Here is a 27,280-nt window from a genome sequence, read left to right as displayed (position 1 = left end):
GACTAGACCGTCTCCCCCTCAGGTCGCTCGCGGCGGGGGAGCGGGGCAGAGCGTCTTCCATGAACCTCGAGAAGGAGAGGAAGCGGAAGCCGCCGGCAAGATGGCGGCCGTCGAGGAGGCGGAAGCGGCGACCAGCTGCGGGCGGATGATGAGGGAAGCTGAAGGGTGGCTCCTCCGGGGGCTCCTTCTGTGCGCCTTGGCGGCAGGTGAGGCAACAACCTGGGTGGCGGAAGCCGTGGGACCCCCGGGTCCCTCGAAGGGGCGTTTCGTGCCTCTGCGGAGGCTCGCCAGAGCCCTAACCTGACCTTGTCTGAGAGAAGCTGGGGAGGCAGCCGCCTGAAAGCCCAGGGAAAGCAAAGGAAAGGCCTCTTTTTCTCGGACAGGCGGGTGTTCCACAGGTGCGAAGTGTCGTCCATTGGTCACTAGAATCGCGGTGAAAGAGCAAATGCAGTTATTTGGTCTCTGGTGAAGCTGTAGGAAAACTCGCCCCTCCCGTCCCAAACCATTTTTGGTAAAAGCTTCGTTGGGACCAACCCAAATGTCACGAAAGCTTGGGGAGCTTTTGAGTTCTCCAGCGTCCTTCACTAGGCAACACGTTACAAAAACGAAAGAAAGAAAGAAAGAAGTGCGTCTGTGTGTTAAAATTTAGGAAAAACGTTAAGGGGGATGTTTTGGCCATGAGGTCAGCTTGTAGGCTTTGTTCCAAGACGGGGGTTGCAAGCAGAATAAGCCCCTCTCAGTTGGTACATGATTCTGTGGTGGAGGTGCAATAGTCGCTCCCTGTCTTTGGGGAAACGAAAAAAGAAGAAAAAACTGAAGTCTAGCTGGTAACCCAGATCAGTATTCCCATAAATTTGTGGGGAGGGGGGATGTCAGCTACTACATCCTCATCCCCAGACTCCCAGATGTACAGAACTTTACATCTGTAATACCAGGGAGGGACTTTAGCCTGCAATCAGATATCATGGAACTCATTTCACAAGTTGATGACTTCATGCCTACAGGTTTTTTATTTTCTTCACTCCCTGCTTTGCGGTAACCTCTAGCTGAGGGACTCTGCTGCTTGCCAAGCTTTGTGAGGTTTTATGCCAGCAACTCATAAAATAGCAAACAAAAAAAAACCCCCAAAACAATGCACAATGATTATTAAAATGGCTGGCTCATCAAGAAAGTTTAAACAGCTCCATAGGCCTGTTGATATAAAAAGAGCTCTAGGAGATATCTGAGAGTCAATAGGAAACTTGTGGAATCTCTGCTGGAAAAATGTTATAGAGCATGGGACCTCCAACACTAAATGCCTGACTTCTAGTTGGAGTCAGTTGGGACTCTTAACATGAGGGCAACTAAAAATGATCGTGTTCATAGTTTATTATTTATTTACAAATGCAATACAATGAACATTAAAACCAGTTAGAATGATAAAAATCAAAAAATTCACTTAAAATGCCTGCTGGAAAAAAGTCTTCAGTGGGTGCTGGTACTTTGGTGGTGATGGCTTCCTGCCCTCAGCTGGTAATGAGTTCCATAAAACTGGGGCCACAATACTAAGTAAGTGGTTGTTGGTGGATATGAGTTGCGCACTGAGCATATGGACTGAATACTAAGTCCATTAAAAAAAGCAAAAAAAAAAAAAATTGTGTGTGTTTGTGAAAGCCTGTTGGGCATCTGTAATACAGGGACAACTAATATTGATCACGTCAATAGTTTATTAAAAAAAAATTGACCACATATAGAAACACAAGGCATTGAAAAGTAAAATGGGTTAAAATCAGGAAATTCAGTCAAATTGCCTACTGGAATAAAGTATTCAGTAGGCACTGGAAGTTCAACAAGGAGGGGGTCAAACTGACTTCAACTAGAAGGGAATTCCATAAAATTAGGCCACAGTATTGAATGCATGGCTCCTGGTGGATCTGAGCCATGGGGGACTAACAGCTATTCCCCTGGAGATTGGACAAGGATACAAGAGATTATGTATCAGACTAACCTCAACAACATAAAAGTACACTTTGATTGCTTCCATGGCTCAAAATGGGTTTCAGATGAAGACAAACAGGGGAAGTGCAGCCCTGTTGATTCTCCCAGGTATCTTAGTAGCTTTCAGTTCCATTTATCATAATTTCCTGCTGTGATGGCCACATGTCTTTCTTCTCTTTAGTGGTTCCATTTCTTTTTGAAAGCAGTTGATGCTTGGAGATTGCTGTTTTGCACAGTCGCCTTTGACTTCTCAGATACCACAAAGTTCCATGTGGTCTTGCGTAGTTCTTAATATCTAAATAAAATCTTGAGTCAAATCACCAGTATGCTGTCCTCCCATTATTTACTTTCAAGGAGGCCATGGAAGTAATAAACAGGTATCTGTAGTTAATTTTAGAGTAGGTGAAGGTTAACAAACCTATACTTAATCTAGACTGGACACTAGTACTATGAGGGACTAGGAGAGATCGTTGAACCTGTTCTGGATGGGGATGCCGCCCTCTTGAAAGAGCAGGTTATACAGTGTAGGAGACTCCTTCATCCTTACTTTTCCTGGATGCCCAGATGGTGACAGTTGCTAGGAGTGCCTTTTTATCAGCTTTGCCTATGTCCTTTCTCTAAGAAGACCAACTCACATTCAGTCAACCATGCTTCAATTACTTCCAGATTGGATTTTTACCTTGACTTTGAAGACAATGATAGAAAACCATTCAGTTGCTTTAATTTTCTACCTGCATCATGCAGCTGTTAAAAATAGAAGAGCAAGATCTGTAAGCAGAGGTGGTAGAGCTTCACAGCTTTTTTCTGTGCTTAGCATCATATTTCGGGAGACTATGACATAGGATGGCTGGAAGGAAGGAGTGATACTGGATGTGTGTAAAGGAAACCCTGAAGTGCAGTGTTGGGGGAGAAGGGATCCAGCTGAGGTTTTTCTAGCCTCAACCAATTTGAGAAGCAGCAGAAAATCTTTCTGCCTTGGAAGTGAAAGCAAAGATAAGTCAGTGAAAGTTGGCTTCATAATGGGCTGAACTTAAACAAGTATAATTTATTAAATTAGCAGGTGTCCCTAATAGGATAGGAGGTTGCCGGAGTAAATGAATGAGCAAAAGATGGATGGGGATTGAGGGATGGAGATACTGTTAGTCACATGCTTTTGGTGAATGTAGCAATTGTATCGTGGTTTAGTTGTTTTGCACATGACGTGAAGAATGTTCAAGGCTAGGGTCGTGTTTGCTGCTTCACTTTTTCATTTGTGTACAGTGCCATGGGATGGGAAAAATTGTTTAATCAGTTCATTAGCAGAAGTGAATGGGTGCCATTTGCAAATAGGGGAGCTCGGCAGATTCAGATTTTACTTGTGCTTACTGAATGCAAATAAAATAAACATGCTAAGTTAGTTTACTCTTTAGGTTTCCGCATCAGAAAACTTTCTAATGCAACCTGACTTTTTTAAAAAATGCAAGTTATCCTAATTTGCATAAGAGAAATTTCCATTTTGGAGTTTTCCAGAAAAAAATCCCTGATAACATGTTGGATGGGGGATGGGGCATGTTTGCAATACTTTGAGGGTCTGTTGGTTGCTGATTGGGTTGTTGTGAAAGAGGGCTTCCAGACTCCACAATGCCATCTCATTGACTGCTGGCTCTGAGTCGCTGAAATAAAACAGGCAATGGGGAGAAGGGTTATTACATCCCTCAGTCCGTCTGCTTGATCGGCATAGATTTTTCCCTAGCCTGCTATGAGGCCCGCAGTCTGCATTTCCATACTGGCTTGGGGAGGAGGCTGCTTCCTTCTCTCTGCAGCCCACATGGAAATTAGTCTTAGCAGGCAAGTCTCTTACATGGATTTATTTACAAGGCCAGATTACACTAGCCCAAGGTCATTCATAGTTTGTGACAGAGTGGAGATTTGAATCCAGGTCTCTCTGGTGCTGTAAAGACCGTGCCACACACTCAACTGTGAGACGCAGCCAGTACTTAAAATGGCCTAGGGGTAGCCAACATTGCGTTCCTCAGATGCTTCGGGCCAATACTACCATCAACCGCACCCAGTGCTTGGTGGTGATGGTAGTTTTGATCCAGAACATTTGGAGGTTGCTATGTTGTCTACTCCTGAGCCACACCATTTCAGTGAGCTGTCAAGGAAATGAGAGCAGCCCTTGAGTGGGGACTGCAGAGAGGCTGCCAATTGGATGGCCTCCTAGCAGGGATACTGTACTAGTGGATTTCCGGCATCAGTATGAGGTGGGACTAGATGGCCTATAACAGGCATTGGCAAACTCGGCCCTCCAGATGTTTTGGGACTACAACTCCCATGATCCCTAGCTAACAGGACCAGCGGTCAGGGATGATGGGAATTGTAGTCCCAAAATATCTGGAGGGCCGAGTTTGCCTATGCCTGGCCAATAAGGTCACTCCCAACTCTGTGGTTAGGCCTGGATAGTCGAGGCCAGATTGGGATCTTTACATCTATGTGTTTTTTCTCTCTCTCTCCACAGGTGCAGGCTGGTGCAACTCTGTTGAGAGGAAAATCTACATCCCACTGAACAGGACAGCATCGTGTGTCCGCCTCCTGAACGCTACTCATCAAGTTGGCTGCCAGTGTGAGTGTATCCCATTCTAATGAATTTTTGTCTGGGAGAGAAAGTGGAGCTACATCACCTGGACTGCATCTACTCAGCCACAAATTTGTCAGTTGGCAGGTGGCATTTTAGATATAAGTAATTGATGTATATGTGTGGTGTTTTAGAGTTGAAGAGGACAGCCCTTGCTGGGTGGGTTTGCAATCTGAAATTCATCATGGGAGGAACAAGCAGATGAAGGGGAAGCAGGAGTAAACTGGGGAAGAAGTGGTAGTTATTTCAGTTTCATGTACTTAGTCTTATTTACAGCACAGCTTAGAAGCTAGCTGGGGGGGGGGGGGCGAGTCCAGTGCAATTGCCAAGCAACAGAAAACAAAACACCCAAGGGAGCTATCTGGTGAGAATGTTGCATCAGGGACCTCTTCCTTTCTCATGGCAGCCTCCTTGAATGGAGACACCGGAGTCATCCATGTAGTGGAGAAGAAATCTGACCTGAACTGGGTGCTGAAGGATGGGCCACATGCCCCTTACATGGTGCTGCTAGATGGATATCTTTTCACCGGGTAATGAACCATTCCCCCTTGCTGCTGCCCCCACAAAAAGTGCCTAACTTATTTATTGTGCTTGTATCGCTTGTTTCTGTTAGAAAATCTCAGAGAGGCCCCTGGGCTGGAAGGAACCATGAGGGTCATCTAGTTCAGCCTCCTTCAATGCAGAAATCTTTTGCCCAATATGGGGCTTTAGCAGTGTTTCCGCCATGTGTGCCTTCCGTCTTTTCTTGGGTCTGTGGCAGCTTTGATACTCAGCAGAGAATGAAATATTTGTTTTGCATGAAAGATGTTTCACATCTTCTCTCCCCCTCGCCTGCTTCCAACCCCTTCTTTTCGCAGCTTAGCTTCTCCTGTTCTCAATTCTCATTGTGTTGAGTTTGTTTTTAAGTTTGTCCGTGTGTGATCTTGCATGATACCAGATCTCATTTAATAATGTGAGTTTTGGGCTGTCTGGGCTGGAGCTCAGGGGTAGAACAGCTGCTTTGCATGCAGAAGGGGCCTAGGTTCAGTCCCAAGCATGTGCAGATCGGGCGTATCTCCCTTGACTCCTGCCTGAAACTCTAGGGAGGCAAAGCATGTTATTGGCATGCAGCGCTGGGCTACATCACTGCTCTTCATCTGCTGAGTCAGGACCAAATACCTGATTGTGGCCTGATCTAATGTGAGTTGCAACAGCAGCACTACCACCATACAGATAGATGGCAAAAAAAATTAAGAACTGGTTCTCCAAATGCATGGTTAGGTTTAAAGGTATGTCTGAAATGGTTGGAAGACTGCTGAGGCAGAGGGACAGATGAAACTGGCCCAGTAAAATTCAGCTTCCTGTGTTGTTCCTGTGCACTACATAGACAGTTGTGGTCATGTGAATATCCTGTGATAGGCAAAGTGGTATTTCTTGTGGGAGTAGCTGAGAAAAAGGACTTGGCGTAGAAATTTTTCACAGCACATGCTCTTTAGATTCTCGAGGGACTGTGTGTGTAAGTGTGTGTGTGTGGAGTGGCCCTTGGGTCAAAGAAAATGGGGAATGCAGAAAAGGGTGGGATGGTTGAAGAGTTCATGCCAGTATGGGTGATGGGAAGAAGAGAGTTAATGATTAAACTCTTTTTCATTAGGAAAAATAAATGAATGAAGATGGTTTATCAGGACCAGATGGCATTTAACACCCAAGTGCAGCCTTGACTTCCTGTCATTCTGCAAAGCATTAAATAGATAAGGAGGAAGTTACGCATTCCAGTAACTTAAAATTGCTTCTCCCTTTAAGGGGGGGAAACAGAATGTGGCTAAACTCTTTCTCCTTTTATGATTTGTTACACACGATACCAAGTTTTTTGTTTGAAGTCTCCCCTTTTGTGCTTGGCTACTTAAGTGCTGTAGGCAGGCGATAACTAGCTAAAAATCTAAAACAGCCCCCCCCCCCCTCCAGAAGATCTGTTCATCATTTTTGTGTTTCTTTTCTCGACAGTGATGTAATGCAGCAGCTGAAGGGCAGCTCCCGCATCTCTGGCCTTGCTGTAGCCATCTCCAAACCCAGTCTCCACACAGGATTCTCTCCTGGTTTACGGTGCCCCAACGATGGCTTTGGTAAGGAAGGAGCTGGGGGGCGATGGGGAGAGAGACTTGCGTGTGGGCTACGCTAATTTGTGGAGAAGGGACGTCTTCCTGCTGCAAGTCCTCTGAAGGGCTCACACGCGTTCATACTGGACAGGATGGGGAAAACAGCAGCATTTGGCTGGCTAGATTTCCAGCCGGATACCTTGACTAGCCTTACCTAATGTCATTATAGTGCTTTCTTGCTGTAGACCAGCCTTTGTCAACCTGGTGTCTTCTAGATGTTTTGGACTAAAAGCTCCATTGGCCTCAGTTAGAACAGCCACATGATGCTGGGGCTGATGGGAAGTGTGTAGACTTATTGCAATCCTGAATCAGCATCATCACTGTAGGTGTGATGAGCATGAGAAGGGAGGGGCTTACCTTAAGGCAGAGCTAAGCTCTGAACCAAGAATTTCTTGCGTAAAAGGCTCAGCCTCTTAGGCAATTCTTTTTCTCTTCTTATTCCATCTGCCTTCATCTCCATGGCATCTGAGCATACTTTCCCCCCTGTCTCTTCTCCCAGTTTTTCCTCCTTTCCTCTTGCCCTCTTGTCCCAACATTCAATTCCTCTTTCCTGTGCAGTGGTACCTCGTTTTACATACGCTTCAGGTTACATACACTTCAGGTTACAGACTCTGCTAACCCAGAAATATTACCTTGGGTTAAAAACTTTGCTTCAGGATGAGAACAGAAATCATGTTCCAGCGGCGTGGCGGCAGCGGGAGGCCCCATTAGCTAAACTGGTGCTTCAGGTTAAAAACAGTTTCAGGTTAAGAACGGACCTCCGGAACAAATTAAGTTATTAACCCGAGGTACCACTGTAGTTTGCTGCCTCCTCCAGTTAACAGGAGATTTAAGCCTTTTGCCAAAGTAATCACCAATGAGGGCAGGGTTGCAGATGCAGCACAGCCCAGGCAAACCACAGAGAATCAGTCTAGGTCCTGATAATATCCAGAGGCAAAGTCTGGCAACAGCCCAAGGTCAGTGTCACAGGGCGTTCAGACAAAGTAAGGAGATAGCAAGGCAGGGATATTAGAATTGGAAAGCAGGAGCCAGAAGCCTGTGTTGTTCCCAGCAGCTGAAAGGCTCAGGAAGGAAACCTTGTATACTCTGACCTCCTAAACACACCCTAAAAACAGCTGCTCGGAGTGAAGGATTATCAGGGTTGCTTACTCATGAGTGGGCAACTGACAATGGGTCACCATCACAGTCTTGGTTGTGTGCTTTTGGCACTGGCATTCTCAAGGACTGGGGGGGGGGGCAGCTGTACCTCCTCCTCTGACCGTTTTAGTGGTTCTTCAACCCAGAAAGTCTCTCAAAGGGATCCTCAGCATTGGATCTGGGGGACTTTGCCTGTTCCTCAAGGTCCTTGACCTGCAGGTCACCCTCTAAAGGCTTCATGCCTAGTACCAGGTCAGGGATAGGCATGACACCCGGCCCCTGTCCCCTCCTAATTCTCTGTCACTAGATAGTTTCACTCACCCTGTCCTATTCTAGGAGCAGCTTACCCAACAGCAGCCAGGGACCCTTTTTTTTGTTGAGACACTAGGGCAGCTGGGACTGTCGCTGCAAGAGGCTTAACAATCACCACCAGAAAATGTCTTGGTGCATCACAATACAGATGGCTGTTTACTAGACAGCCCTTTTCGGGGCGACATGGGTATTTCCTTCTGAACGAGACTGATTCAGCGGTGCCTTCACTCTTCCCACTTTGTCCTTCAGGTGTCTACAACAGCAGCTATGGCCCTGAATACGCCCACTGCAACATGACTGTGTGGAACCCCCTCGGTAGCAGCCTTTCCTACATGGATTTTGGTTTCCCCATCTTCCTCCTTCAAGATGAGAATGAAACAGAGGTCATTAAGAAGGTACTGCGGGGGGGGGGCAACCTAGTCAAGATGGCATGGTACAACTAATATAATTGGTGGTGTTATTAATTTTCACAGCAGTCTTCTCTCCTATGGGGAGAAATAAAGTGAAGGAAAGGCAATCTTTTGCCTTTGATTTCCCTCTTCCTTCAGTAGCTCACTGTGCTTCCCCCATCCCAAATCAGCTCCAGAAGATTGCAGCCCTCTGCTGGAGATGCAGTGAGGTCGAGGTTACATTCTTTCATATATGGTGGACCTGTAAAAGGGTAAAAGAGTATTGGGAAATAATTTATAATGAATAGAAAAAAAGTGTTTAAAAGTACTTTCTCCAAAAAAACAGAGTCCTTTTTGCTGGGGATAATTCAGATGGACATTCCCAGGTGTCAAAAAAGTTTATTTATGTATGCTACTACTGCGGCCCATGTTTTGTTAGCCCCAAAATGGAAAACGAGTGAGGTCCCAACTAATGAAGAATGGCAACTTAAACTAATGGAATATGTGCAGCTTGCGGACCTAACTTGCAGCCCTCTGGAACAGCATGGGATGTGGCATGGGAGTTTTGCAGGACATTAAATAGGGCGGGGGGGGGGAATGTCTCCCTGCCTCTGTCCACAGAAGACTGTGTTGGAGCAAAGAGCCTCCTGGGAGCAAAGGGAGACCATGAAATACAACCATAAGGAACACATGCAAATGAGTCTGTTGAAGCGTCCCACCTTCTCTGTTTCCCTCCTCTAGTGCTACCAAACCTACAACCTCCCTGCCAACGGCTCTGACCCGCAGTACCCGCTGTGTGCCATGCAGCTGTCCTCCCACATGCATGCCGTGACCAGCACCGTCACCTGCATGCGGCGCAGCGCCATCCAGAGCACCTTCAGCCTCAACCCAGGTGAGACAACAGGGCCGGTGTGTGGGGAAGTGTCCCAAGATGAGGCTGACAACCGCCAAGCTGTGCGTCAGGAAATTCTGGGCAGCGCGATTGAAGGAAGATACTAGCAGACTGAAAGGTGCTCTGAGGAGGGTGGCAAAAATGGCAAAGGGCCTGTGAGCCCCGTGAGGAAAGGGTTAAGGAGTTGCGCATGTTCAGCCTAGGGAAGAAATGTTGAGAGGCAATGTGATACAAAGCTCACTGACACCATGCATATTTTGCATGTAGAACTGTATTGGCCAAGCTGATGTTTTGGACTACAACTCCCATCAGCCTCAGCCCCAGTCAGTGTGACACTGCTGGCTGGGGTTGATGGGAGTTGGGAGTTCAAAGCATCTGCAGGGCACCAGGTTGGGGAGGGCTGATGCCGAAAATTCTGGATTCAGGTGGTGGTGGTGTTTTTAAAAAAAGGGGGGGGGGATCCTGGCTGCATAAGTTGGATAAGACTTCGATCTCATTTCTCCCAGCTAGATGTCAAATATAATTTCAAAGTTTCAAATGGTTGTTTCAAAGCTGCTTTGAGGGGTGACACCACAGCAGCACATGGCGGGGGTCAGTCAGTGTTCCCAGGCCAAGGAATGACCAGCCAGCCGGTTTGTGCTCCTTGCGCTTTGTTGAGGTCACTTTCTCCCTCCGCTCCAGAGGTCGTCTGTGACCCTCTCAAAGATTACAACGTGTGGAGTACAGTGAAGCCCATCAACGAGTCCGAGAAGCTGGACCCGGACAGTATCGTCATTGCTTCCAGTCGGGTAGGTGTTACACACATGGAGTCAGGGGGCTCTTCTTGCTTAGAGCAGAATCCATATTTACACAGCCCTGATTGGCTGCCCCTTGTGTCAGCTATGAATTGGCTCATACCCCCCACCCCTTTCTCAAAACTCAGCTGTTGCACAGTACTGACTGGTAGGGAGCAGAAGGATTTTATCAGGTGACGTTGGGTTGTAGCTACACAGAATTCTAGCAGTTATGCAAAACGGATTATTGTGTTGATTGGGCAAAATCTGAATCAAGTTTCAAATTGGAAATCGTTGTTAAACATGGTCTGTATACAGAAAACGCCCATTAAAGTAATTTAAACGGGTCACTTTGGGTTTAAAATGAGAAAACTATCATTATTTCCTAAATACTACATCACTTTGGGAATCCACAGTATTACCCTTTTAAAGATGTTTCCTTAAAAATGTAAAAACTGCCACCTTCCATGAAATCGTTCTTCTGTTTATTATAGACAGAATTTATAGGCTGCCTTTCAGGGCATAACCTTTATTTTTACTTAGTGGAATTTCCAGCTTAACACAAAAATAGATTGTGTGTGATTGTAAGACATCAAATTAATAAAATGTTGCATAGGATGTAGTAATACAGCTCAGAATCTCCAAATCCAGCTGCAGGAAAACACTGGGTGAGATCCACTGTAGCATGAGTGGATGTCTCTGCACCTACCGTGGAGCTTCTCCTTCCTCTCATCTGCCCTGCAAACCCCACCCCACTCCCACCCCAAATCGGCACTGGATCTGAGAAGCTGACTAGCAGGCTATCCCTCTTAAGAGGTCAACTGTTGTCAGTCACAAATGTCTTTTGTTCAAAGAGCATAAAAAATGAACAATGACTCAACTTTCCCATTCTCACAAATGCATTTGCAGTTCCATAGTTGTTGATGCCTCATCACTCTGTGTGGTGTTTGTTCTTAGAGGAAATGTGCCTTAATGCTGTTAAATAAGATTCACAACTATGTGGATGCTTTAGTTTGACTTTCAAATATATTGATTAGCTGGTCCTATCGGGAAGCCATCTCCACTCCCCTGTTTCAAGTGCCAAATATGTGTTGGGAGCTGATAAACATACCAGGGGAGAGGGAGGTAAGTCACAAAAATTAAGGGGTCTGTCTGCCCTAAACACAATGGTCAGTGAGGGGTTGTTGTGGCGGGTTTCAAGGCTCCTGCCTAAGGTTTCCTACCGCTGCTTTAAAGATTAAAGCCAGCACTTTGAATTGTCCTTGGAGACCCAAAGGATGCATGCAGACAGGGAAATGGAAACAGTGAATTTTTGGACCTTCTTGACTCTCTTTCTTGCTTCTGGCAGATGGACAGCCACTCTTTCTTCTGGAATGTGGCGCCTGGGGCAGAGAGTGCCGTGGCGTCTTTTGTGACTCTCTTGGCGGCAGCCGAAGCCATCCACAAGATCCCCGGAGTTCAGACCTTGCCAAAAAACATCATGTTTGTTTTCTTCCAGGGGGTAAGGTCAGGTCTTGTTTTTTCATGGCAAGGGAAGGAAGGCGCTTCCCTTCAGAAGGGCCCAGGTCCAGGCCCCAGCAGCTTAGGTTTGGCAGGAAAGGGCAGTGATAGAAGGTCTGCTTTGCATGCAGAAGGTCCCAAGTTCAATCCCCGAGGGCATCTCCAAGTGTGGTTGAGAGACACTCCTGTCTGAAATCCTGGAGAGCCCCTGCCAGTCAGTGTGGGCAGCACTGAGCTAGATGGACCAAGGATCTGGCTCTGTATAAGGCTGTTTCCTATATTCCTAAAGGCCCCTCTGGCCTTGGAGACAGTGTTAGAAATTCCCCAGGTGCATTTTGCAACTGGCGTGGGTCCAGTTGTGACCACGTGGAGATCTCTGGATGCCAGGTTGGCAAATGACCTCTCCATCTGGCTGGCCCCGCCAGCTTTCTTAAGCATGTAAGCAGAAGAGCTTATTCACTGCATTTACGTCCCACCTTTTCCTCCAAGGAGTCCATGGTTCACCCCCCCCACTCCTCAGTTAAACCCTACAACAGCCCTGTGAGGTAGGTTAAGAGGCTGTGACTCGCCCAAGGTCACCCAGTGAACTTCATGACTAAGTGGGGATTTGAACCCTCATCTCCCAGGTCCTAGTCCAACACACTAACCACTTCACCACACTGGCTTCCTAGAGGTCTTCTGCTGTGGGGCAGCTGTATAAATTAAGTAGGTAAATAAAGATGGGCAGAGCAAAATGTCACTTAGAGTAGGATCTGAAATATTTTCCGTGAAGCTTGAATTCTGGATTGTTTTATTTGAAGTTTTAATGTGTTGTAAACCATCTTGAGTTTTATTCTTTAAAACAGAAAAGCAGTATAGGAATGAAAAAATTATCATCATCAAATTTCATTGCAAAACAAGACACCTAGACGTTCCATTGTGGTGACCATAATCTGGGTTTAAGATGCCATTTGGCAATTAGCTTATTTATCCAAGTTTCTAACATTTCTTGGGGGAGCTGCTGCCAGCGAGTGTAGGCAATACTGAGCTAGATGGACCAAGGATAATCAGACTCAGGGTAGGGCAGCTTCTGATGTACATCAGGCTGAAAGAGCTCTCCCAGTTTCTGCGTTGGGAAAAGGAATCGCATTGGTGGCCTTTGTTATTCTCAGCTGGAAAACGTAGCCATTGAGCCCTGGAATAAATGTACTTATCCTCAGGGAAACGAATGATCAGTGAGGCAGATGTGCCCAAGCCCAGCCCCTCCAGGGAATTAGCCAGCGATGTGGATTTTGCAGAAAATGTTCTGATGCTCTTAATCTGTTGGGATCTGATCTAGCATGTTTGCTTTGACTGATATTTAGTAATCAAGAACTAAAATGTATGTCAACTTAATTTTAACACATTGCATAATTTTCTCCATAAAAGTTTTTCTAGTGAAAATCATTGCAGCTGAAACACTCAGTTAGGGAAATAAAATTCAATAGAGCACACTTAATGCAGATGAAAGGTAATTCGAAGGATGGCATTCAGCGATAGTCATACTTGGAGCAAACCCACTGATATTGGTGAGCCCATGAATTTCAGTTGCTCTACTCTGAGTATGACTTGATTGGAGTGCTTTTGGTTGGACATAATTTTTGTTGGGATCTTTATTAGTGTTTTAGGACCTGATAACTCAGTATCTTCCTTACTTTGTTAATTTTTTTTTTAAAAAAGGCATTTAAAACTGCATACTAACAGAAGACAAAGAAGAAGCAAGCAAAGCTAGGGGAAACTGTTGCCTGAGGCCCCAGGCAGCTCCACCCATTAGAGCTGAGATTGTGCAGAGCTAGATGGACCAATGATCTGACTTGGCAAAAGAACAATCCCTGGCCTCTTCCTTTAAAAAGGTTCTGGAAAGCCACTCCCAATTGGAGGGCAGCCCTCTATGTGGTGCTGGGGAGCATAACTCAGTGGTAGAACATTTGCTATACACAGAGAGAGCTTCAGGTTCAGTCCCCAACCGTATAAAATTATCTTGGAATGGCAACCAAAAGCCCCCAGGGAGCTGCTAATAAGTTGAAATGAAGGTACATGGTTCTCTCTGTTGAGACTTCTTTCCTGGGTAGACTCTTGTAGCTTCCTTTTCCCCTTTCAGTCTGGGGATGGGGAGATTTTTCCCTTGGCTGGGATTTAGCTGGCCAAGAATGGTGGAAACCAGGTTGGGTGATAACATCAATATGTGTTAGCACTGTAACATTAGCCCTGGTGGATCAGGCATGGGGTGTGGGTGGGGGGAAGGTCCACCTATCCCGGCATCTTCTCACCAGCAGCAACAGCCAACCAGATACTCCTCAGGAAGTGCCAGAGCACGGCAGGAAGGCCGGCTCCAACTCTTTGTCCCCCAGCAACGAGTATGCGGAGGCCCCGCTGCCTCTGAACATAAAACGTCACATGGAAAGGATTAAAAATATATGCGCACTCTGGAGCAAACCAGTTTTAATTTCTGGGAGCTGGCAGCCGTGTGAAGCCAAGAGGATATTTGGAAGGGGAGGGGGCAGATGGGAGAGAGGGGGAACCGATGGTTAGCAGCTGATGTTCCCCTCCAGGCATCAACATCGAAGGGCCTCATTTGCTCAGCGCTGTCAACTTTGCGGTGGCTTCCAAAGTCCTGTGATGTCTCCATATGATCTCCCCACCCAGTGGGGGAGCAGTGGGAGGGGAGGCGGGGTGAGAATTGGCAAAGAGGACCTCCCTCCAAAGCCTGCAGAATTAGCTGTTGGGAAACCAGTAGTTTTGATGCAGTATCTGGCACTGTTAGGCTGTTCAAAATACTTCGCACACTCCTACCCACAATAAACTTTACAATGATCCCGCAAGGTAGGTTGGTGTCGTTACCTGCTGCGCCGCATATTCGGAGGAGGGAAGGACAGTGCCTTAATTGTGGTTAAGAGACTGAGCTGTGAACCTAGAAGCTCCAGTTCAGATCTGGCCTCAGGTAAACCTCCTCCCCTCTCCACCACTTGCAAGATGGGCGTGTAAATATAAGCATAATTTGCAAGGTGGTTGCTGCAGCAATGCCCCTTTGCTGTATAATAAATGCTGCATCTTATTCCAATCATTATGGTTGCAGCTGAGGCCGGGTGGCCAAAGCCTGCTTTCTGACCATTTTTGAATTTGCCTTTCCCTCTCAAGGAGACCTTTGATTACATCGGCAGCTCACGGATGGTTTATGACATGCAGAATGGCCACTTCCCAGTCAAGCTGGAAAACATCCATTCCTTTCTGGAGCTGAGTCAGGTAGGGAAGTTCAGTTCAGTTCTTCCTCTGCTATAAACTCAGTGGCTTTTCCTTCTCCATCTTGCTGCAATGTTTACCCACTTCCATGTCCCAGAGTGTGGATTCTGCATTTCTAGGGTGCCAACTAACTAATATTTGCGGAGCCTGGAAGGATTTCTTGATTTTATTGTTTTACCTTTTTGAGGGTTGTCGTCGTTTCCACAGTCAAGCAGTGTATAAATGCATTTAAGTAAATAAGAAAACAAAAGTACCAGAGAATATGAGGTCTGCAGCGTGAGAAGGCTCTGACACAAATTGTGGCAGCAGGTGGCTCGCATCTGACCCGCATCTCACACAGCAAAGACAAAAAAAAGATTTCTTCCTTACACTTCCCCCACCCCAAAGGCCTTCCAGTGTGTCACATCTGTCAGAAACATCCTGATTTATAGTTTGCTAACATCAAGGGCACTCTGTCTTCAGACAGTTGAGGTCCACCCCCCTGCAGGGGACTTACTGTCAATCCCCGAAGCCCCATGGCCCCATTCCCTCTTCTCCTCCATGCTATCTCTGCCTGTCCACCTGCCCTCTCTTAAGCAGGCAAGCATTGGCAAGAGGGAGGAAACACCTCCTCCTTTTCCTCTGGGCTATTGGACAGGTTAAATGGCAGAGAGGGCCCACAAGGGGCATCTTTCCCCAAGCATCTCCTGCCTCACACCTCCAAAACCCAGAGCAGGCATTGAACTTCAACCATTTCTTCCTGGCTTCCCAACCCCAGAGGAGCAAAAGTTAGAATTGGCCCTCACTGCAGCCCTCCCTCTCTTTCATTTGGCCCTGTGTTTCTCTCCGTCTCTCAAATAACTGTTCATTGGTTATTTAAAGGCATGCAGGGGTCCCAAGGCATGTGTGAAGGGACATAATGCCGTAGTCTTGCAATGATGTACCTGTGTCTTGGGAGTGCCTGGACAGGAAGTCACTTGGGGACATGCACATCCCAGATCGGCCACCTTGAGTTCCAGCACAGAGGAAAGACAGGATGCAAACAGTCCAGGCGGAAGGACGAGGCAACTGGGCTGAAGGCCATGTTGTTCTCAAGGCCAAAGTCACCACCTAAAGCAGGGCTGGCTTAACTAGGCTACTCCCTTTTTTAAAAAAAATAGAAGCTTCCAAGCTCCACCAATGGGTATTTAAATTTGCAAAGCAAGAGTTTAAACCCAGGAGCTCGGAACAGTTAAGGCATAATTCAGAAGTGCTCATTGATTCTGAGAGCCTTCTCTTGCTCAGTCCAGAGTGGCACTTAAGGGCCTCTGGTCCAAAATTCTTTGCAAACAGTGGTGCTAGATAAGCCATTGGGAGTGGCCGTTTGCTTCTCCCACTCTGGAGGGTAAAAAAAAACCATCTCTCCTTTCCTGCCCAGACAGAAAACCCTCACCAGTTGTATTTCCAGCTGTTAGGCCCCGTTTCAGCTCCCATTGGTCAGGCTTTCTTGGGGGGGGTGTCTTTCTGCCTGCTTCCCAGACAGCCTAAGTTACCACTATACTGCTGCCACCAAGTGGGATGACGGGCGCTCCTTCTGTTGCAGGTTGCTCTGATGGATAACTTCGATCTGTGGATGCACACAGATCCTGTATCGCAGAAGAACCACTCTACAGAGGTAAGGGTGCAATATGCTCTTTTTCTGGTTCTCAGGTGGCACTGAGGGGCAATTAGGCTGTGCAGGGTGGGGTGGGGACCTGCTTTGTTCTTCTCCCAGGCCACTGCCTTCCGCAGTCATCCCCAAAGCATTACCTGCTTTGCTCTTGACGTCTGTGTGGCCATGTTGGTCAAAGGGCAAAAGCTCTGCCTCATGCTCTGGTTGTCTTTTCCCTCAGCTGCGGCTGTCTCCTTTTGTCTGGCTTTCCTCTGTCTTCCCTTCACCCCCCTCATGCCTGTCCATTGGTTCACCCCTCTCCGAACACCCGTCGTGCAACGCCCCTCCTTCTGGCTTCCTGCCTGTTCCTGGACCCAGCACAAGCACCTTGGTCCTTGCCTTCGGAGCCCGCTGTGGCCTTGCCCTGTTTGGCCTTTTACCCTTGGCACCCTGGAGGGCCCCTGCGTCTTCAAAAGACTCCACCCTTGTTCCCATGCCTCTGAGAACAGTTGCATGATGCCAAATCTCCCGTTTCCTTGTAATCCCTTTCCCCCCTGAAGCCTTAGACTTGGCCCATTGGTCCTCACCACATCCTGAAACAAAGTCTGTGCAATGGAACTGAATTGTGTCCTGTGTCCAAAGTTTGCATTGTAAGCCCATGCAGCAGGGACTTGTCCTTTTAGACCTGCGAGACCTCCAGTCATGCTATATAAATGACAGTTCCATCACGTCAACATGTCTGGTTTTGCAGTTGCTAAATTGGGTGAGCGGAGGTCGTTCTCCAGTTCTAAGCTGCAGCAGACAGCTTGCGTTTGCTTTGCTGCTGCTGTTGCCAAGTCGGGTTTATTTATGTAGCCTTTTCCCTGCAAATGCTGCACCTCAAGTCGGGTTTGCAACAAATGCATCTTCATAACCATTAGGTGGTCTCAAAAAGGAATGTCATCACCGGCCTCCTCCTTACTTCTTAGGAAAGTGTTCAGAACATGGTGCAGACCTTGAAAAACAGCAGCGGAGATACCAACATCACCATGCAAGTGATTGGCGCCTCCCAGCCCCTCCCTCCGTCCTCCTTCCAGCGATTCCTGCGGGCCAGGCAGATCCCTGGCGTGGTGCTGGCCGATCACCGCTCCACCTTCAGGAACCGGTAAGCGGCCCAATGCGCCCTGTCCTTCACGTTGGCTGCAAACTGTTCATGTTGGGAAGGTTGGCTAGGGAATGTCTTAAAGAGAGGAGTTGCGGCAGTTGCTGTGCGCAAGAGCTACTTTCCTAAAGCTCTTCCTCCTCCCACCCTGGTGCATTCCCAATGAGTTTTGCAGTTAGAGAATGAGTTAGAATTCTGTTCATCCAATTCGGTTTCCAGCCCTCCAGAAACCCCTGCTGCCTACTTCTCTTCACAGGCTGCCTTGCTGAAACCCTCGGCAGCCTGGGAAACCTTCGTTTCTTAATCCGGAGGCAGGGCCGTACCTTGGCAGCACCAAGGATGTAGGCTCAGGGTGTGTGCGCAAAAATCACACCTCTCCACTCTGGTTCGGAGTGGCTAGGAGCCTGGCCTGCCCATCTGTGTGTTCAGGTAGGTGGACCGCGTGTAAGAGAAGGAAGGGAGGCAAAGCAGAACACACCCAACCCCATGGCTGTGAAGTCATCACTGACAGAGCACAAAAGGCAACAAAAAGCAAACTTTCTGAGTTTCCAGTCCATGGCCTCTCCAAGCTTCAAAGGCACCAATACATCTTCTTTCCAGGGGCACAAGGGACGGGGGGCACCAATACAGCTGCTTGCCAAGGGTGCAAGGGAGCCTGGATACACCTTTGTCCGGAGGCCCTGGTCACGATGCTTCACACAGACTCCTAATTCTTCCTGCAAGCCATTCGCTTTTTCCAAAGAGTGGCCCATGGGCAGCCCAAAGGGCATTTTGCAATGCAGACAGAATAGGAGTGTCTTTCTAGCTCGGGCTTGTTAGCCAGCTGCCACCTTTCATGGCTTTAGCCTTGCCGCAGTAGTATATCCTCTGGTAACCTCATGCTTGCAGTGTGCTATACTTGGGGCTGCCTCTGACAGTCCATAGGCTGCCTCTAGTGCGGAATGTGGCTGCCAGACTGTTGGCTGGTGCTGCAGAATGGAATCTTGTTCCATGGGATGGGATGGTGCATCTCTGTGGATACCTGTGCTCTGCATGCAGGCCACAGGTTGAACCTGCGGCATCTCCATGCTGCGAATATCCTCTGAAGAGTCTTGTGTCAGCTGCCAATCAGGGTGAATAACACTGAGCTAGTGGACCAGTGGTCTGTTTCAATATAAAGCAGCTTCCTATATTCCAACGTTAATCACTAATACAAGCTGTACTGCCTGCCTCTTCACTACCAAACCCATTGTAAGGTGTTCACCATGGTGTATAAAGCCCTACAGGGCTTGTGATCCAAGTGTTTGAAAGAATGCCTCTCCCATTCCCTGTCAACCTTGGGCCTTAAGATCAGTGTGGGAAGCCCAGCTTGTAGTTCCATGGACTGCTCTGGTTAGCGATGCAGCAACACAAGAGCAGGGCCTTTTCTGTCACAACTCCCTCAGTTCATTTCCCCCACCTCCCAATTACAAGGCTTCTAACATCACATGAAGGCATGTGCTTCCCCCGTTTCAGGCCTTGGAAGACAACTATCAAACGGATCTTTTAAAGCCAGATTAGTTATCGGTTTTATGTTACGTTGATATGTAGCCTATATGGCCATATATTATCTGTTTTTCAGCATCACAATATATCGCCCGTTAAACATCACGATAAACAAATATATCATGATGTCTGATATAAGGATGGAGCTATGTAGAGGCATTGGCTGGCTTCATGGTTTCCCCTACATTGCGATTTTTGCATAGCACACACACACACACGCATAATGATTCGCAATATATTGCCAGATCAGTAATTATAAAGCCGATATTGCAATATGAAAATCAAACCGGTTTGGGATGATATATTGTTATATCGCTGAGCCCTCATAGCCTACTAATATCCTGTTGTGCATTGCTGTGAGAACCTTTCGGTTATAAATACAATAATAACCCACCCAGTATAAAGCGGTGGACAGACTCCAGAATAAAGTTGAAGTTATTTAGCAGGTTCTCAAGCAGAGCTGGGCCATAGTGTTCAAGATCCAAAAGAGAGATGTAATGTTAAACAAGAGAGTCTCTCCTTCCCATTCTCTATCTTGAAACACCTCTTTTTCCCTACTAGTGAAAGTTGCAGACTTCTTTTTAAAAAAAATCCTGTGCCATAGGGCTGCATGGAAATGGGGCGAGATCCTGCCCATTGGTCAGCTCTGTTCTGCATAGCGGACTCACCTGCTGGGAAGCTGCACAGCTTCCAAACAGGTTGAAGAAAAGTCTTTGCAAAACCCTTTTCTGACAGTAGCCAGTAGAGGGGGTTATGGCCACCCCTTTGCATGAGGAGTGAGAGGGCTGGGGGTGGGCGAGGATGCTGGGAAGAGCATAGCAGTTGTGTTTTGGGGGAGGCAGAGGGAGCAGACGTGTGCTATGTAATTAAAGAGGCGCAGCGTAATTGTTCTGACAGCCACGAGAAATCCAGTTTTGTACCGCAATGTTTTCCTGCAGCTGGCTGGCAGCCAGAGGTTAGCAAACAGCAATTGAGCGTTCAGGGAGGGCCTCATCTGTTCTTCAAGGACTGCTTTAAAACAAAAACAAACATGGGAAGGAGTGTGTTTGTGGTGGCCTGAGGAAATCCAGCTGTTGCAGGCACCGGGCTCTACCCTGGGCCCTTCAGCCTGTGCGTGCGCACCCAAACGTATGGTTGCCATGTTCTTTCCCAACCCTTAACCAGAGACCCCTGGGAAAGGAGGCAAAACCCTCCCCGTTTGGCTCCCAGTTCGTCACAAGAATGTAAGAAGAGCCTGCTGGATCTGGCCAAAGGGGGCCCATCTAGTCCAGCATCCTCTTCTCACAGTGGCCAACTAGATGCCTGTAGGAAACCTGCAAGCAGGACCTGAGCACCAGAGCCCTCTCCCCTCCTGTGGCTTCCAGTAGCTGGTATTCAGAAGCATTGCTGCTTCCAGTGGTGGAGGCAGAGCACAGCCATTGTGGCTAGTTGTCCTCCATGAATTTGCCCAATTCTCTTTTGATGCCATCCAAGTGGGTGTCCATCGCTGCCTACTGTGGCAGGGAGTTCCATAGCTTAACTATGTGCTGCATGAAGTAGGACTTCCCTTTGGCTGGTCAGCAGCTTCTGCCCAGCTGTGTGTTGAACCCGCATGCAGTTTCTGCTACCACCTTGCCTTTGCTCTGCCTTGATGCCCTCCCTGAATCATCCATCCACTTTGCTCTTAAAGCCATGGAAGGTTGGCTGCATCCCCATGCCCAGAACATCCCCATGCCCAGAACCTGCCTCTCAGCGGGCCTGGTGCCATGGCAAAGAGACAAGGCGGGCAGCCTCCTAGCTGGGAATTCGTTCACTGAGCAGAAACCGTTCTCTCACAGCCTCCTTCAAAATGGGCAGAATGGTTGCAGAGAGGTGGTTCAACGGCTTAGGCAATATGATGTGGCCCGGAGTGCTTTTGCAAGGCTTCAGTTACTGAGCCTGTTTCTGAAGAGGCAGCAAATCTGGTCACTGTATTTCAGATTAGAATTGCAGAGATACAACTGGTTGGTTGGGTGGGTTGTTTTTTGCGGGGTGTGTGTGTATGAGCACCCATAGCATGCCCCTTTTGCCAGCTTCAGGGATCTAAGTCAAGCCAAGATCATGGACTCCTCCTTTTCTTTTCTCTCCTCCCTCTTTTCTTTACCTCTGCTAAAGCTTATTATTTATATATTATTTGTGGCCCTCCAGCACAACCAACTACCCAGCTTCCTTGGCCCCACTCGGAAAGCGTCAGCCTTTCTGCTAGAACAGAGTTTCCCAAACTTGGGTCGCCATTTGTTTTTGGACTACAATTCCCATAATCCCTGACCACTGGTCCTGCTAGCTAAGGATGATGGGAGTTGTAATCCCAAAACAGGCCCAAGTTTAGGAAGCCCTGTGCTAGAGCGTTCTGCCAGTGGCCCTGTGCCTCTTCTTGTCGGCAGCTGACTCTGCCCACGTCCAGGTCTGGCCTCTTGAATTCATGCTATTTTGGGTAGTGGGGATGGGTAGGAGCTGTTCCTTTTGCCCCACCCCCTGTGTTTTGGCCTTCGCCCTCTCAAGGTTTGCCGGCATCCTTAAGCAGGTTGGCGGAACTTCTTCAGAAGCGTGTTCCCGGTGCGAGTTGCATGGACTTCTCTTCTCCCTCCCGCCCCTGCCAATAAATGGCCTTGAGCTCATCAAACAGGCAAAGCTGCAGAAGGGCCAAGTTAATTACAAAGCCTCATTAAACGCTTTGAGAAGGAAGGGGGCAGGAGGCTGGATTCCCCCCCCTCTCCTCCCCCAGGAGAAGCCTCCTGGCACCTGCTCCAGACACCGCCTGCTCTCGAGGGCCCCATTGTGCCCTCGCCAACCTGCCTTCTCCTCTCTTCCAGCTACTACCAAAGCATCTACGACACATCGGAGAACATTCAGATGAACTACCCGGAGGGACTGAGCCCAGAGGAAATGCTGAATTATGTGACGGACACGGCTAAGGTTCGGTGTGCTGTGACGTGGCGGGGGGCGGGGAGCAGCTCCCATCTGTCCTTCCAAAGACTTGAGAAGGGGGAGGGAAGAGAGAGTCATCGTAACTTTGTATTGTCTTGAGCTCTCGGTGGTTGTCATAGAGACATGCCAACAGCGCACAGGAAGGAGGGTGGCTGGCCTGCGCGCCATGCACTCACCAAACTTGCCCGTCTCGTATTAACCTGGAGCCCCTCTTCCTCCCTTTCCTACAGTCCCTGGCAGATGTGGCCACTGTGGTTGCCCGCACACTCTACCAACTTGCAGGAGGAAGTGGCAACACCTCAACTGTTCGGGCAGATCCGGCAACGGTACGAGCAGACGGGGGTCCAGGGCCCTGGCACCAGGCCTGAGATCTGGCCTTTCCCCCCTTCTGTCAGTGTGTTTGTGCGCGCGTGTGCATGCATGCGTGTATGTGTGTCCCTCTCCATGTTGCATCAACAGAACATGCATTGCTTCATCTCCCTGAACCAGCCATCTTCACCACCACAATCACTTTTTTTGGGGGGGGGTTCCTTTCTCCTCATGCGGACTGAAGCCGTATGGATGGTGCTCTGACCACCAATGACTAGCACAGAGCAACCCCACCTTGTTCAGTTGCACCAATCAGTCTCATTTGGATGGAATGTGTGCTTTGTGGAATTTCTTCTGATATTATTATTATTATTATTATTATTATTATTATTATTATTATTATTATTTGTACCCTGCCCATCTGACTGAGTTGCTCCAGCCACTCTGGGCAGCTTCCAACGTATATAAAAAATATAATAAAACATTAGACATTAAAAGGCTGTCTTCACATGTCTTCTAAAGGTTATATAGTTACTCATCTCCTTGCCATCTGACGGGAGGGTGTTCCACAGGGCAGGTGCCACTACCGAGAAGGCCCTCTGCCTGGTTCCCTGTAGCTTCACTTCTCACAGTGAAGGAACCGCCTGGAGCCCTTCTGTGCTGGACCTCAGCGTCCGGACTGAACAATGGGGATGGAGACGCTCCTTCAGTTAGTTAGGCAGGAAGGGGTCAGGTGCCTACATCTCCCCCTACCCAAAAAGATTCCCATCTCCATAATTTCTGAGCAGCCCCACCCTGCTGTTAGTCCATCAGGCAAGCATTGCCTTTCAAGCCTGCCTCTGCAGCCGTTGGGACAGGTTGGAAACACCCCTTTTGCTTTTTTCATGGGTAGGCTTACTAAATTCCTCACCATTCTCCTCTACAGATATGAAGTCCTGTAAGACAGCCTCCTTCCAGTTCTGGTTAGGCAAAAGGGCAGGTCCCCAATAACCACATGGTGAGCTTCCTGGCTGAACCCAGGTCCCCCAGTGAGCCAGCCCAGCCTTTTCTGCCTGCTTCTGAGTGGCCCCAACTCAGCGTTCTGCTCTTGAGGCCCTGACTCACTGCTTCGTCCTCTTTCCAGGTCACACGCATGCTGTACGGCTTCCTGATCCAAGCAAACAACCCCTGGTTCCAGGCGATCATGAAGGCAGAGCTCAAAGCCTTTCTGGGTAAAGTTGGTCTGGGTTGCACATGAAGTGGAGAGAAAGGTTTTTCATCCCTTGTAATACTAAAACTCGACAGCACCCAATGAAGCTTCATGTTGGGAGGTTTAGGGTAAAATAAAGTAGTACTTCCACACAGTGCGGAGTTAAAAGTGTCGCTGGATTTAGCAATGGGCTCAAAAGGGATGTAGATGTATTCTTGGAGGGTGAGGCTATATGGGGCTGTTAGCCATGAGAAATGCGTCCTGCCCTCAGGATCTGAATACCAGCGGCTGGGAATCACAGGTTATAAGAGTACTGTCATACTCAGGTCCTACATACAGGCTTTCCATAGGCATGTTGGATAGTTCTGTTGGTAGAGCATGCATCCCGGTTGTGGGTTTGAGCCCCACATTGAGCAAAAGATTCCTGAGTTGCAAGGGGTTGGGCTAGATGACCCTTGTGGTCCCTTCCAACAGCCACAAGAATGGGATGCTGCGCTAGGTGGGCCTTTGGGCTGGGCAATGCTGACTTCAGGGCCCGGTGCCTCTACCTGCCCAGCCCCTCTTGAAACCTTTCCCTCCTCTCCCGCCCCAATTTCCTCCCAGGAAATGGACCCCTCCAGTACTACATCGCTGTGAATAACCCCGTGAACTCCACCTACATTGTCCAGTACGTCTTGGCCAACCTCACAGGCACCCGGCAGGAGAACGCGACCAAGGAGCAGTGCCAGGAGCTCAACAAGAACTCCAAGGTGAGTTTGCTCATTCCACTCTTTTTCGAGATGCAGCGTATTATTCTGCCGCCTGCAGCACTTTTGTTTATATTACTTTTGCATTTGTGTCTCGCCCTTGTGGTTCAAGTTAACTGTATTGTTGATCTGCCTTGGGCTGTACTAGGAGAAGTGGAATAAGAGCAATAAACACGTGCATAGCAATAAACACATGCTGCCATCCCAAATCAGTAGGTTTGTAAGAACTCCTGTAAGCGACAAGCCCAGACATCAGGCTTCACTGAGAGCACATTTTGACCATTCCAACAACATCAAAAACCCACCTTGGGTCATAGCGAAAATGAAGTGTAGGAGGAGCTTCTTCAGAAAGTCCCAGACCCCCAGCTTCGCAGCAACACTTTTTGACAGTTTTAGGTGTCCACCTTTGGCTGGAACTTGCACCTGATTCTCTGCTTCCATTGCCCCTGTGTTCTCTCCACAGCTATACGACTACTCTTGGGTGCAGGGTGCCCCGTACCCAAATGCCACATCCCCCCGACAGCCGTACTGTGTCATGTCAACGGTCCGCTTCAGCCAGGCTTCCTCCCCGGCATTTGAGCTCCAGCAGTGGGGCTCCACTGAGTACTCCACGTGGACAGAGAGCCGCTGGAAGGAGCTCCACGCCCGGATCTTCCTCGTGGCCAGCAAGCAGCTTGAGGTGAGTCCTTGGGCCCAGCTTGAGGGCCTGGTAGCAAAGTGGTTCTTTGCTGAAGGTGCAGAAAGCAGAGCTTGGACCCAGACCTCTCTGGACATCTCAACAGTTTGGGGGCTTATGAGGCTTGAGCCTAGGTCCCATATCTGTGCAGAGGAGGTGGTGGCAGAGCATGCACTTCGTATGCAGAAAGTCAGGCTATGACTTCTCATATTAAAGGGATCTCTCAGCCAGGGAAGAGCAACTGCCAGTTAGAGTAGGATGGATGGACCAAAGTGTCATGCGTCCCAAAGAGGCATCGTGGAGCGGCTGGTCAAATCAGGATGGGGTGGGCGGTGGGAGCAGCCTGTTGAAGAGGCAACTAAGGTAGTTAACACTACACAAATCCTAAGATGGTTAAATAGCACCTTGTACACCTCCTTCCAGCAACTCCTGCAGCCATGCTGATGCCAAATGCATTGCTCTGCTTTCCTTTGGACTACAAGAGTGAGACCTCCACACACACTGCCCAGGCTTGCACCCCAGAGAGGTCATTTCAGAATTGCAAATGCAGCAATTTGACTTCACCCCCAGAGATGCAATCCATTGGCTCTCAAGAGAGATGGATGCCCACATAAATTCCCATCTAACGGGATCCAAAGGTGTGTGCTATTTGTTGGATCATCTTCTCAGCACCTGAACCCTTTTTGCCTGTGTCCTGATTTCAGCATTAAAGGTTCCGGCAGAAACTGTATGCCAAGACAGACAGCCCTTAATCCACTGGTGAGAGCCAGGACACACATGGAAGACAGTTTGCTACAAAATTTGGAATTCTGGGTAGCAGTAGCCACCCCTATTTTGCATGCAGAAGGAGTAGGGGTCAATCCCTGGGATTTCCAGTTGGAAGCATCTGGGGCAGCATTGCTGGGCGAGGCTTCTGCTTTGGAGAGCTGGTCAAGGCAGACTCTGAATAAGGCAGCCCAGCAGAGGTCAGAGGTCATATCTCTAGGGAGGCCAATGGACAGGGCAAGCTGGATTTCTGCCATCTGTAAAAAAATGTGCTAATAGGCAGAAGCAGGGAAAATTGTGCAGAATTCATTCTGGATTCTGCTGATGGTGGAACTGTTGTCCCTGCTGCCCCTCTGGCTACTGAGATTTCAGCAGGCATGCCCTCGTTTCAAGCCATGAAGACTAGTTCCTTCACTTAAAAAAAAAATCACATCTGAGTCTTTTGGGGAATAAAATTCTGCTCTCCTGTGGAATTCCCTCTGTGAGTCCCCTCCCAATAGATTTACTCTCCTCATGTCCCAAGAGATGCACTCCCGATTTCAAAGATGCTCCACCCCCTCCAAAAATAAATAAATTCCAAGAGTTGCTTTTGGGCTCCAGGGCTTTGGCCACAGCATTCTTTCTTCTAACAGTCGTTTGTTCTGCCTTCTCATTCTCTCCGCAGATCATCACGCTTATCGTGGGCATCACTATTCTGATTGTCTCATTCGTCGTCACCTACTTCATCAACGCCAAAGCAGATGTGCTTTTCACCAACCCAGGAGACTCGGGAGCCGTGGCGTATTGAACTCCTAGCACTCAAAGCCGGGCAAGACAGAGAACAAACTTTGGGATTGCTGGTAGAACAACACTGGAGCCTCTTCTTCCCTGATTGATGTGGATTGTGGCACTGAAAGGAATCTCACTTCTCTCCCCTCCCCACCGCCACCTCCCCCAAAACAATCTTGTACTGAAAGAAGATGCTGGCAATACAGAGATGATTTTTCTTCTTCTTCCTGCAGGGGAGATATTTGGCCAGATGGCTTTAAACTTCAGAGAAGATACCTTTCCTGCGAGGGCACCTGCTACACACTTCTGTGAGAATAGGTGGTCAGATACAGGGGGAAATCTTCTCCAGGGGTCTGTGCAGACGAGAGGGCATTCCTCAGTCTCTTTTGTTCTCCCTTTCCCTTTTTTATTATTTTAAAGTTCCAGGTTACCTAAAAAGATATTCTCAAATCATTTGGTCTGTATGTGTATCAAGATGCAAATAAAAGAGGGAGATCAAGAGGCTGGAAAGGGGGAATTGGGTGTAAAATATTTCTTTTTTTAAAAAAAAAGAATTGGAATTTTTTTGTACATATTCTATAAATAGCTTGGTTTAATTAAAAAAAAAATACTTGCGAATTAAA

General features: G+C 48.1%; 1 protein-coding gene across 1 annotated transcript; it reads left to right on the top strand.

The window, feature by feature from the left end:
- The first annotated feature begins 76 nt into the window (after window positions 1-76).
- On the top strand, window positions 77-27,280 carry NCSTN (nicastrin). The gene is made up of 17 exons (XM_083590086.1): window positions 77-206; window positions 4,475-4,579; window positions 4,998-5,121; window positions 6,572-6,690; window positions 8,422-8,567; window positions 9,303-9,453; window positions 10,135-10,241; window positions 11,575-11,727; window positions 14,883-14,987; window positions 16,546-16,617; window positions 17,562-17,737; window positions 22,090-22,192; window positions 22,435-22,530; window positions 23,637-23,724; window positions 24,306-24,451; window positions 24,912-25,127; window positions 26,554-27,280. Exons 1-17 carry the CDS (start codon window positions 101-103, stop codon window positions 26,674-26,676), a joined length of 2,136 nt encoding a protein of 711 aa, XP_083446212.1. The 5' UTR covers window positions 77-100; the 3' UTR covers window positions 26,677-27,280.

Source organism: Podarcis filfolensis (genome assembly GCF_964270895.1).
Source record: "Podarcis filfolensis genome assembly, chromosome: 16".
Classification (NCBI taxonomy): domain Eukaryota; kingdom Metazoa; phylum Chordata; class Lepidosauria; order Squamata; family Lacertidae; genus Podarcis; species Podarcis filfolensis.
Note: the sequence above shows the minus strand (reverse complement) of the source record. Positions and strands in the feature narration are given on the sequence as shown.

Bases quoted from the DNA above. Each gene is read 5' to 3' on its own strand.
- NCSTN (XM_083590086.1), top strand. From the start codon at position 101: ATGGCGGCCGTCGAGGAGGCGGAAGCGGCGACCAGCTGCGGGCGGATG. The intron at 6,691-8,421 runs GTAAGGAAGGAG...TTTGTCCTTCAG, and splicing joins GTGCCCCAACGATGGCTTTG to GTGTCTACAACAGCAGCTAT. The intron at 22,193-22,434 runs GTTCGGTGTGCT...CCTTTCCTACAG, and splicing joins ATGTGACGGACACGGCTAAG to TCCCTGGCAGATGTGGCCAC.